The 8479-nt window shown below is 40.6% G+C and overlaps 1 protein-coding gene across 1 annotated transcript; it reads left to right on the forward strand.

Moving 5' to 3' along the window:
* Window positions 1-741: 741 nt before the first annotated feature.
* LOC135223079 (protein enabled homolog) lies at window positions 742-4836 on the forward strand. The gene is made up of 4 exons (XM_064261586.1): window positions 742-934; window positions 2211-2436; window positions 3964-4060; window positions 4492-4836. The coding sequence occupies exons 1-4, from the start codon at window positions 742-744 to the stop codon at window positions 4834-4836; spliced, it is 861 nt and encodes a 286-aa protein (XP_064117656.1).
* The last annotated feature ends 3643 nt before the right edge of the window (window positions 4837-8479 follow it).

An 8479-nucleotide genomic window follows, 5' to 3' on the forward strand; every position in this document is an offset into this window, starting at 1 on the left:
GAATACTATATTCTTTGGAAGCTTGAATTTCAAGTCAGTGGTGGCCCCTGTGATGGGTTGTTCCGTTATGAATAGGGTTCTTCCTCTCCTGAATAATAATAAGACAAAAAACTCAATAAGCAGTTTCACTAATACTTGATTCGCCTTCAAATGCAAAGTTCACCAGTCGATCGGAAATTAGCGTCAATATCCATTTTCCTTCCTCCAGAAACATCGTAATACTTCCTCCATCACTCAATCAGAAACATACCCCGGGTTGTACATTTCCGAGATGTATATTAGTAATGCACAAACCCTGGTATTTTTTCCATGCCCCTAGGTTAGGTTAGGTTGGGTTAGGTTAGGTTGGGTTGGGTTGGGTTAGGTTAGGTTAGGTTAGGTTGGGTTAGGTTAGGCTAGACTGGGTTAGGTTAGGCTAGACTGGGTTGCGTTGGGTTGGTTTAGGTTAGGTTAGGTTGTAGGTTGAGTTAGGTTAGGATAGTTCCAGAGACACTCCGGGGGGTAATTCAAGTGTGGGAAACATAGAGATTACTTTCAAAAAGATTCTTTGGTTAGTTTTTAAGATACGGGGTCCGGCTTTTTCAGGGAGGGTTCAGAACTCGGTTGGTTACAGTTCGGGATTATGGCCCCCACCCCCACCCCGGGGTAGTCTCACTGGGCTATTTCATTTAATCTCGAATTGTCTCGAGAATCCCTCCACTTTAAGTAAATTCTATTTCCTCAACTACGGCCAATGTTCGAATGATTATTCCTCCTCCTCCTCCTCCTCCTCCTCCGTCTTCTTCTCAGTTTCCTCCTTCTCCCCCTCCTACTACTACTACTACTACTACTACTTCTCAGTTTCCTCCTCCTCCTCCTCCTCCTAATTCCGCTTCTTACTCACTCGACTCCTCTGCTTCCCCGACGAAAAGCAATTTCAGATCTACTTCATCCAGTTAATGATGGGATACGTGTCGAATGCAATTGCACCTTTCCCGGCATTTTCATGATACTACACCTTCCACCCCCCCCCCCACCATCTTCAACTCTCATCAGTTAACCCGCTTATTTGAGAAAGAGGGTAATAACCGAGGAAGAGCAGGATCCTTGACGGGAAAGTAGGAGGTCACATACACAATTGTTCTGTGCGAAAAGTACAATTACTAAAAGGACCTCATTCAAACTGGATGGTATCTAGAAGTTTTATTTATTTATTCAAAATAACGAGGTGGCACGAGAAAGGACAAAACAACGTCATCATGAAACACCAGGCATATCTCAGGCAATGAAATACCAGTAACTTATGTATGTATTTATTTGTTAATTTATCTGTTTTTCTAATATCTGATCTCCTCTTTCTCTATTCCCCATTACCCTCTGGGCTTGCTTCATATGAATGGGGTTCATCTTTGAAATAATAATAATTATAATAATAATAATAATAATGTCACTTAACGAGTATAAACAACTGAGGCATTAATAAAAAAAAAACAAAAAAAGTCAAATATCATCATTACAACACCGACATAACTAATCACTACCACTAGCATCTTAATTAACCCTTACATCAAGTTCATCTCCCCTTCCTTCCCCTCCCAACATTAAAAAAAAAGGAACCTTGACCTCTGACCCGGAGACCTGTAGTGGTTAATTACGACCAGAAAGGTCGGCACACGTGTCAAGTCGCATAAAGCGGGGATCCTCAACTGGGTTCAACCTATTTGCATAAAAAGGACAATAACTTCTGAGAGAAAAATGCATAAAACTCATTAGAATTGACATCAACAGTTCCAAGACGAAGACAGCTCACGATCTTTCAACTCAGATGGAGGTTTATCTCGGCCTGTCAACACAAGGATGAAATGCTCATGGATATCATGGATACTGTCCTGTTAATTCAGAGATGAATACTGTCTCGTGGTACTTTTCTTCGAAAATAAAAGAAATTCTACGAGAGAGAGAGAGAGAGAGAGAGAAGAGAAAGAGGGAGACGAGAGAGACGATGGAGAGAGAGAGAGAGAGAGAGAGAGACTCATGGAAACGTTCAAATGAAAATTCAAGAGCACCATACGAAACAGGTACACGAAAACACCACTATTGCAAAGGCGATTTCTAAGATGAGCAAACGATGAGCAAACACCCACCCACTCGCGATTTCTAAGATGAGCAATAAATGACGACTAACCCCCGGAGTCAACTCCTCCCACTAATATGTAAAGACTTTCTTGCAGGGGAGAAGGAAAAGTGGCAGCAGCCAAGAAGTTTCACTAATCAAGAGGAAACTGGAGAAAAGAGGAGCAATTTGAAAGATGGGTCGTTAGAGGGATATGCCCAAAAATATTCGCAGAAGCTTCCGCGAGCATCAATGAAGACATCTACTTCAATTAACACATCAATGAAAAGTGATTCAATAGATAACATCACTGACGTCCTGATTTCTTCTCTGTCCGCTCGGAGGTGGTTCGAACCCACGAGAGGACGAAATTATTATAAACTAAAAAATTCCCTTTCGGTTTACATATGTGAAAATATATTAATTCCGAGGTGGAGGGAATTAGATATTAAAGGACATTTGTAGCTCGAATAATTTATATGAATCACGGTGATGGGATAATTATTCATATATATATATATATATATATATATATATATATATATATATATTATATATAATATATATATACCCAGCCTGGTATAATAAGGCACGGATACCCGAGGAATTGACACCACGTCTCGAGAGAAACACGGCATTTACTCGACTTTCTAAAGGGCGATAACAAGGCCCCTGAAAAAAAAAAAAAAAAAAAAAAAAAAAAACTCCGTATTTCATTACTTGTGACACACTTCCGTCAGTCACAAAGTGTCTCATCACCCATACCATCCATCTTCGAAATGACATGTAATTTGGACAGAGATACGGTCCTGCATAAAAATGCGCCACTTCATTAACCCCTCCACAAATGATGATGCGTCTCACTTCTCGGGAGTCATCGAGAATCTCTCCCGTGTTTATCGGTATATTCTCTCTCTCTCTCTCTCTCTCTCTCTCTCTCTCTCTCTCTCTCTCTCTCTCTCTTTTAATTGTACTATCACCCATCCATTACTGTTCTCTTTCTCTCCCTCTCATCTAACTAGTAGTTCTTGTAATTACTTCAATTGTATTTGGTTAAACGGTGTTCAATGAAGACTCTCTCTCTCTCTCTCTCTCTCTCTCTCTCTCTCTCTCTTAGCTACTACTATAGGACCCTCAAGTCTGTGGTCCAAGTGACCATAAAGCTGACTTGTACAGCCTCTAAGAAAAGTCAAGAGAGAACAGGTGCACCTAATGCAGTGCCCACTTCCCTATTAAAGACTTTTACGTACGTTTATTATAAACATTATTATAAATAATGACCTAATAATCTGTAATCGACAGGCAAAAACCAGCACAGAGATTCACAAGTACTTGCCACAGTTACATCTTTATCATACATTATAAATAAATACATTTCGACTGCTGTATCTGTTCATGAAAGAAGTGTAACTACACTGATAAAAATAACTGTGATGCCTCCTTCACTTCCTGAAATGGATAATACACAAAACATAAATGCATAAGTGTGTGCATATATGTGTCTGGGTATGCACAGTATAAACACATGATTACATGAAACATAAGTATTATCAAAAGCTATTCCAGTTTTAGTTTTGACCCGCTCGAAACTAAATACACGAAATAACTTATTATAACAAAACTGCAAGACTTTACTGGCAAAGAAAGGGAATATTTGCCGCTCGTGTCTCCAGATTCAAGCGGCGATGGCATCTAAGCTAAAAGAAAGCGGGGAAAATGGTTGAAGAAGAAGAAGAAGAACAATGACCTTTAGGGACAGTCGTAAAGAAGCAGTAGAGAGTAATACTTAAGAAATGGTGATGAAGGCTCAAGACTTACACATTAGTGCTAACCTTGTTCGACAATGACTACCCTTTTTATTTTTTTTTCAGGGCATTCAAGAGAAGGGATACCAGAGGAAAGGGCCTCCAAGGGCACCACGATACCCTACGGGCAAGACGAGATGACTTTTATGTTCCTCGCGAGAGGGTACTAAAACAAAAGCAGTAGTTGAGAAGGAATGCTGTGTGGAAACATAAAAGAGGGTTTGGGGTAGAAGGGCCTCTCTCCTCTCGTAAATCATGAGAGTGTGTGTGTGTGTGTGTGTGTATGTGTGTGTGTGTGTGTGTGTGTGTGTAAAAGTTAATATTAAAAAAATTCCCAACCGCTTCACAAGAATGCTACGCCATTCTATATAGCAGATTATCTGTCCTGACTCCCATCCAAACAGGATTAGGCGATACGTCGCGGACTCCTATCAAAGCCAGCTTAAAATGACCCTCATTCTCTGATTTCTTTCAACAGAATACAATTATCAGTGAGCTATAGCAAACCATCTCCTCTTCTGCCTTCGTCCTCATAGGCCTATGGAAAGTGACTACTGATACGGTCGTAGCTTCCAAAAAGCCCTCGTAAAATAGGCCTACCCATCCCTAGAGAGGGAAGATCAACGAAGGGATGATGGCGAGGCTTTGCAAGACGCAATAAAAACCAACATCAAGAAGGGGCTGTCCTCCAGGTGTTCTTGCCACAGGACGCTGCTGCTCTCTCTTCCTCCTCCTACAAGCCAGCCAGGCCTACGAAGACGCCCAACCACAAGCTTTCACCTTCCCTTGTCCTTTCGCGGTGCCCGTGGGCGACGTCCGGGCATCAGGGGAGGATATAATAAAAGAGGGAAAGGATTTTTCGTGCGAGCGTTCGTTCCGATGAGGGTACGTTCAAATGGAGAAAGGATAGGGGCGGGGGAGGATTTAGGGGGGGACTAGGGTCTAAATGTGACGACATGGAGGGCTTAGAATCTAAAGTGAGAGAGAGAGAGAGAGAGAGAGAGAGAGAGAGAATTTGTTTTAATCAATTTATTGCGCACATTGGCGTCAGACGTTTGTGTACATAGCAACAATAACATTGTTTACATCTATATATAGTAATTAGGTTATACCAAAAGAATTCGTGTGGGATACAAAATGAAATTTAGAGTTTGAATTCATGAACATGATAAATTTCTATGCCTGAGAGAGAGAGAGAGAGAGAGAGAGAGAGAGAGAGAGAGCCTCTTAAACACTACATCACACTTAAACGAAAGGTCAAAGTCAAAGTCATGTTCTGAAAGTTGCTCTATGCCAGGAGCCACTGATCACACAAAGGCTAAAACGACAGAACGCAACTATTAAACAGGAGCACTTGCTCGGCCTGACGGCAGAACATCGGTGAATTATGATTTGAGAATCGAAACTTTAGTCTTGTTTTACTTGTCAAGCTAAATACAGAAAAATTTGGCAACAGGCATGAAAATGAATGAACAAACTGTGCTAGCTTCTCTGAAAGAAGAGTAGAGTATTGACAATATTTTTAAGATTAAAAATATTGGTATGGCCCTGACATATCCATTAACTACAAACGCAATAAATGGACTTGCTGACAATTGGGCTTGTTGTGGAGTGTGTTAGATTCCCGGGGGAGGGAGTGGTTGTAGAAAAGCATAAAAAGATGGACATTTAAATACATTGTCTTCAGCATAAGACAAAGACTTAAATATACGGAAATGAAAACAGTTCACATCAAATCTCTCACGTAGCAAATTTCTAAACTTGCGCACTAGATATGTCAAACCCCAACATCCCTGAACATACGAACACTCCAACATTACTGCGACACAGATAAAAGCATCATATCGACGGCGTAAAAGGAGAGAGGGGTGCAGCATCAGGGATGATTGACGTACCTATGTTTTAAACAGGGCTGTTCAGAAGAAAAACTCCCCTCATTTCTATAGATATTTATGAGCGCCAACACGCACTCACATATATATGTGGTAGGACGTTCAACTCCCAATAAAAAGGTCTCGCATTCGACCCCCGCCCGAGCTAAAAGTGTTTTGGGCCACGCTCCTGATAGCTAGGCGAATCTGTTAGGTTGCAAACCAGGGTGGAGGATACAAACGTTTGTAAGTTCATGCTTTTTGTTCATGTGGTTCTTGAATTTCAGTGTTTGTTTAGCACTGAGAGAAAAAAATATTTAGATCCCATTTATAGGGTAAAAGTTAAGTATATCTTAGTTTTACCAGAACACTGAGCTGATCAGCAGGTCTCCTAGGGCTGGCCCGAAGGATTAGGTATTTTTACGTGGCTAGGAACCACTTGGTCACCTAGCAACGGGACCTTGTGGGATCCGAACCACATTATATCGAGAAATTAATTTCTATCACCAGAAATGAATTCCTGATTCCGCGTTGGCCGAGCCGAAAATCGAAATTCGGACCACCGGATTGGTAGCCGAGCGCGAAAACCACTTGTCCAATGAGGAACTCGTTTACAGGGTAGAAAGTCGGCAAGTAATCGCATACTATTTATCACCAACAAGTTGAAAACAAGTCACTGACCATAAGAGAAGAACGAACCTTTGGCAAATGCTGAACAATCGTATGTAGAACAACCTATACGTCTTTAAACTTGTATTCAGCACGTTTACGATGTGTATGCAGTAAGTTGATGACATGTGTTTGACATATTTCAAAAAGCAGTCTGGACCAGACAAAATATATATAAATAAAAGGAGAACAAGTGACGGGAAGTGGATGTCATAGCAGCGGTCTATTATTCGATACAGGAAGTGAAAATGAAAAAGAGGCATTCGAAAATTAATAAAAATCAATCGCACCAATGGCAGTTTGAGTATGATGGGGGAGTTATGGATAGGTTGTGTGGGGGGGGGGGGGGGGGTGGATGGAAGAGAGCACGCATATCGAGGTGGTTGGATGCAAAGAGGTTCGTGGTAGGTCAGAGGAATACTGTGGTGGGCATGGGGGCCACTGACATACTTCTGGCATACTTCTGGGGTGCGCGAAAGTTGAGCACCCCTTCCTCCTCCTACCTTTCTAGGGCAGGGGTATCGAGATGGGAGGGGGAGGGAGTTGGTTGGAGTGATACGGAAAAGGCAAAACGACTGACTACCAAATGGTCTGACGACGAAGGAGAGACCAAGTAATTTCCAAGTTGCCGGAGACAAAAACAATGGTCCAGAACATCTGTCGAGTTCTAGCAACGCTCTTCGACGGTAACGCTAATACAATCACTACCGAACTCGCGCGAGCGCTCTCTCAGTACCTTACATCCGAATTTGTTTTCCTTTTCCCATAAATAAAAAAATATATTTTCTTATTCATAAATTCTAAAAAAAAAAATTTATATGGTTTTCCTATTCCCATAATTTCTAAAAATAAAAATATTTGTTTTCCTGTTCTCATGAATCCTAAAAAAATGTGTTTTTTCTATTTCCATTAAATTAGATATATATATATAATAATAATTAGTATATTATATATATATATATATATATATATATATATATATATATATATATATATATATGCACATTTGTTTTCCTAGTTTTTCCTATTCTTATAAATTCGACGCCCACATTTTTTTTTTTACATTAAACTACATCCGGTCAAAGTTTAGCCAGAAATGCCACCTCTTGGCCGACCGACAATGACCAACTTCAGACCAGAGGGCCCCAAAAACCTTTGTGAAGATATCTATAAAAACTGGCACTTTAATAGACCTGACTGCCTGCTTCCCTAGCCCTTATTCAGCCGGTTTTGCTCGATTCCAGTACTACGAAGTACTCCTCCTCACCCAGACAACCTTTGCACAGCCATCTGGTGCGGTAGGTCAACTGACCTCATAAACGCTAAGCTATTTGTATTCCATTCAAACTACAATGTATCAATCGCAGGAAAGAGTAGATAAAATCACTATACATCTGATATATGACTTGAAAGTTATGATCAAACTAACTAGCTTTCATTAAATTATACGCCTGCAACTGACAGGTCCTAGTTGTAAAATGACATCCCGGAAATATTCAAGATAGAAAAAATTTTAGTGAATAATTTACTCGCAACATCCTTACGCCTGTTATGCAAATTCCTTCGAAATCTTCAATATTCTTGAATATTTGCTCTCAGTCATCATCGGAACACCTAAGAAATTTGAATACTTGCTCTCAGTCATCATCGGAACACCTTATAAGAAATTTAAGACTCATCTTTTAATCTAACGCTTCCAAACGTAGTCAAAGACCAAACGTATACTTACTTTCTACACGAAAGTGCTGAATAACAACCAGCATCGAAACCGGCCTTGGTTAAAATCTCAAAACAAATGGAAATCCTTTTCCCTGTCATTACCACCGAAGCGTAAGGACACGGTACAGCACACTTAACGTCCCCTTGAGGATTCGTAAGACATAACACGTCGACGGTTGCAACAACAGATGCAAGTCACAAGGTACCTGTAACCTACAGCGCTGTCACACCAAGGCAGTTGGATTAACTGGTTATGCAAGCCGCACTAAGAGGTGAGCTAAGCGTGTTTTCTTTTTCTTCTTTTTTTGGACATTTGTTGAACT

The sequence above is a fragment of the Macrobrachium nipponense genome, chromosome 8 (assembly GCF_015104395.2).
Source record: "Macrobrachium nipponense isolate FS-2020 chromosome 8, ASM1510439v2, whole genome shotgun sequence".
NCBI classification, from domain to species: Eukaryota; Metazoa; Arthropoda; class Malacostraca; order Decapoda; family Palaemonidae; genus Macrobrachium; species Macrobrachium nipponense.

Coding starts and splice junctions, on each gene's coding strand:
- LOC135223079 (XM_064261586.1), top strand. CDS start 742: ATGATTATTCCTCCTCCTCCTCCTCCTCCTCCTCCGTCTTCTTCTCAG. Junction 935..2,210: donor TTTCAGATCTACTTCATCCA/GTTAATGATGGG, acceptor ACTTTCTTGCAG/GGGAGAAGGAAAAGTGGCAG. Junction 4,061..4,491: donor TTTATGTTCCTCGCGAGAGG/GTACTAAAACAA, acceptor CTCGTAAAATAG/GCCTACCCATCCCTAGAGAG.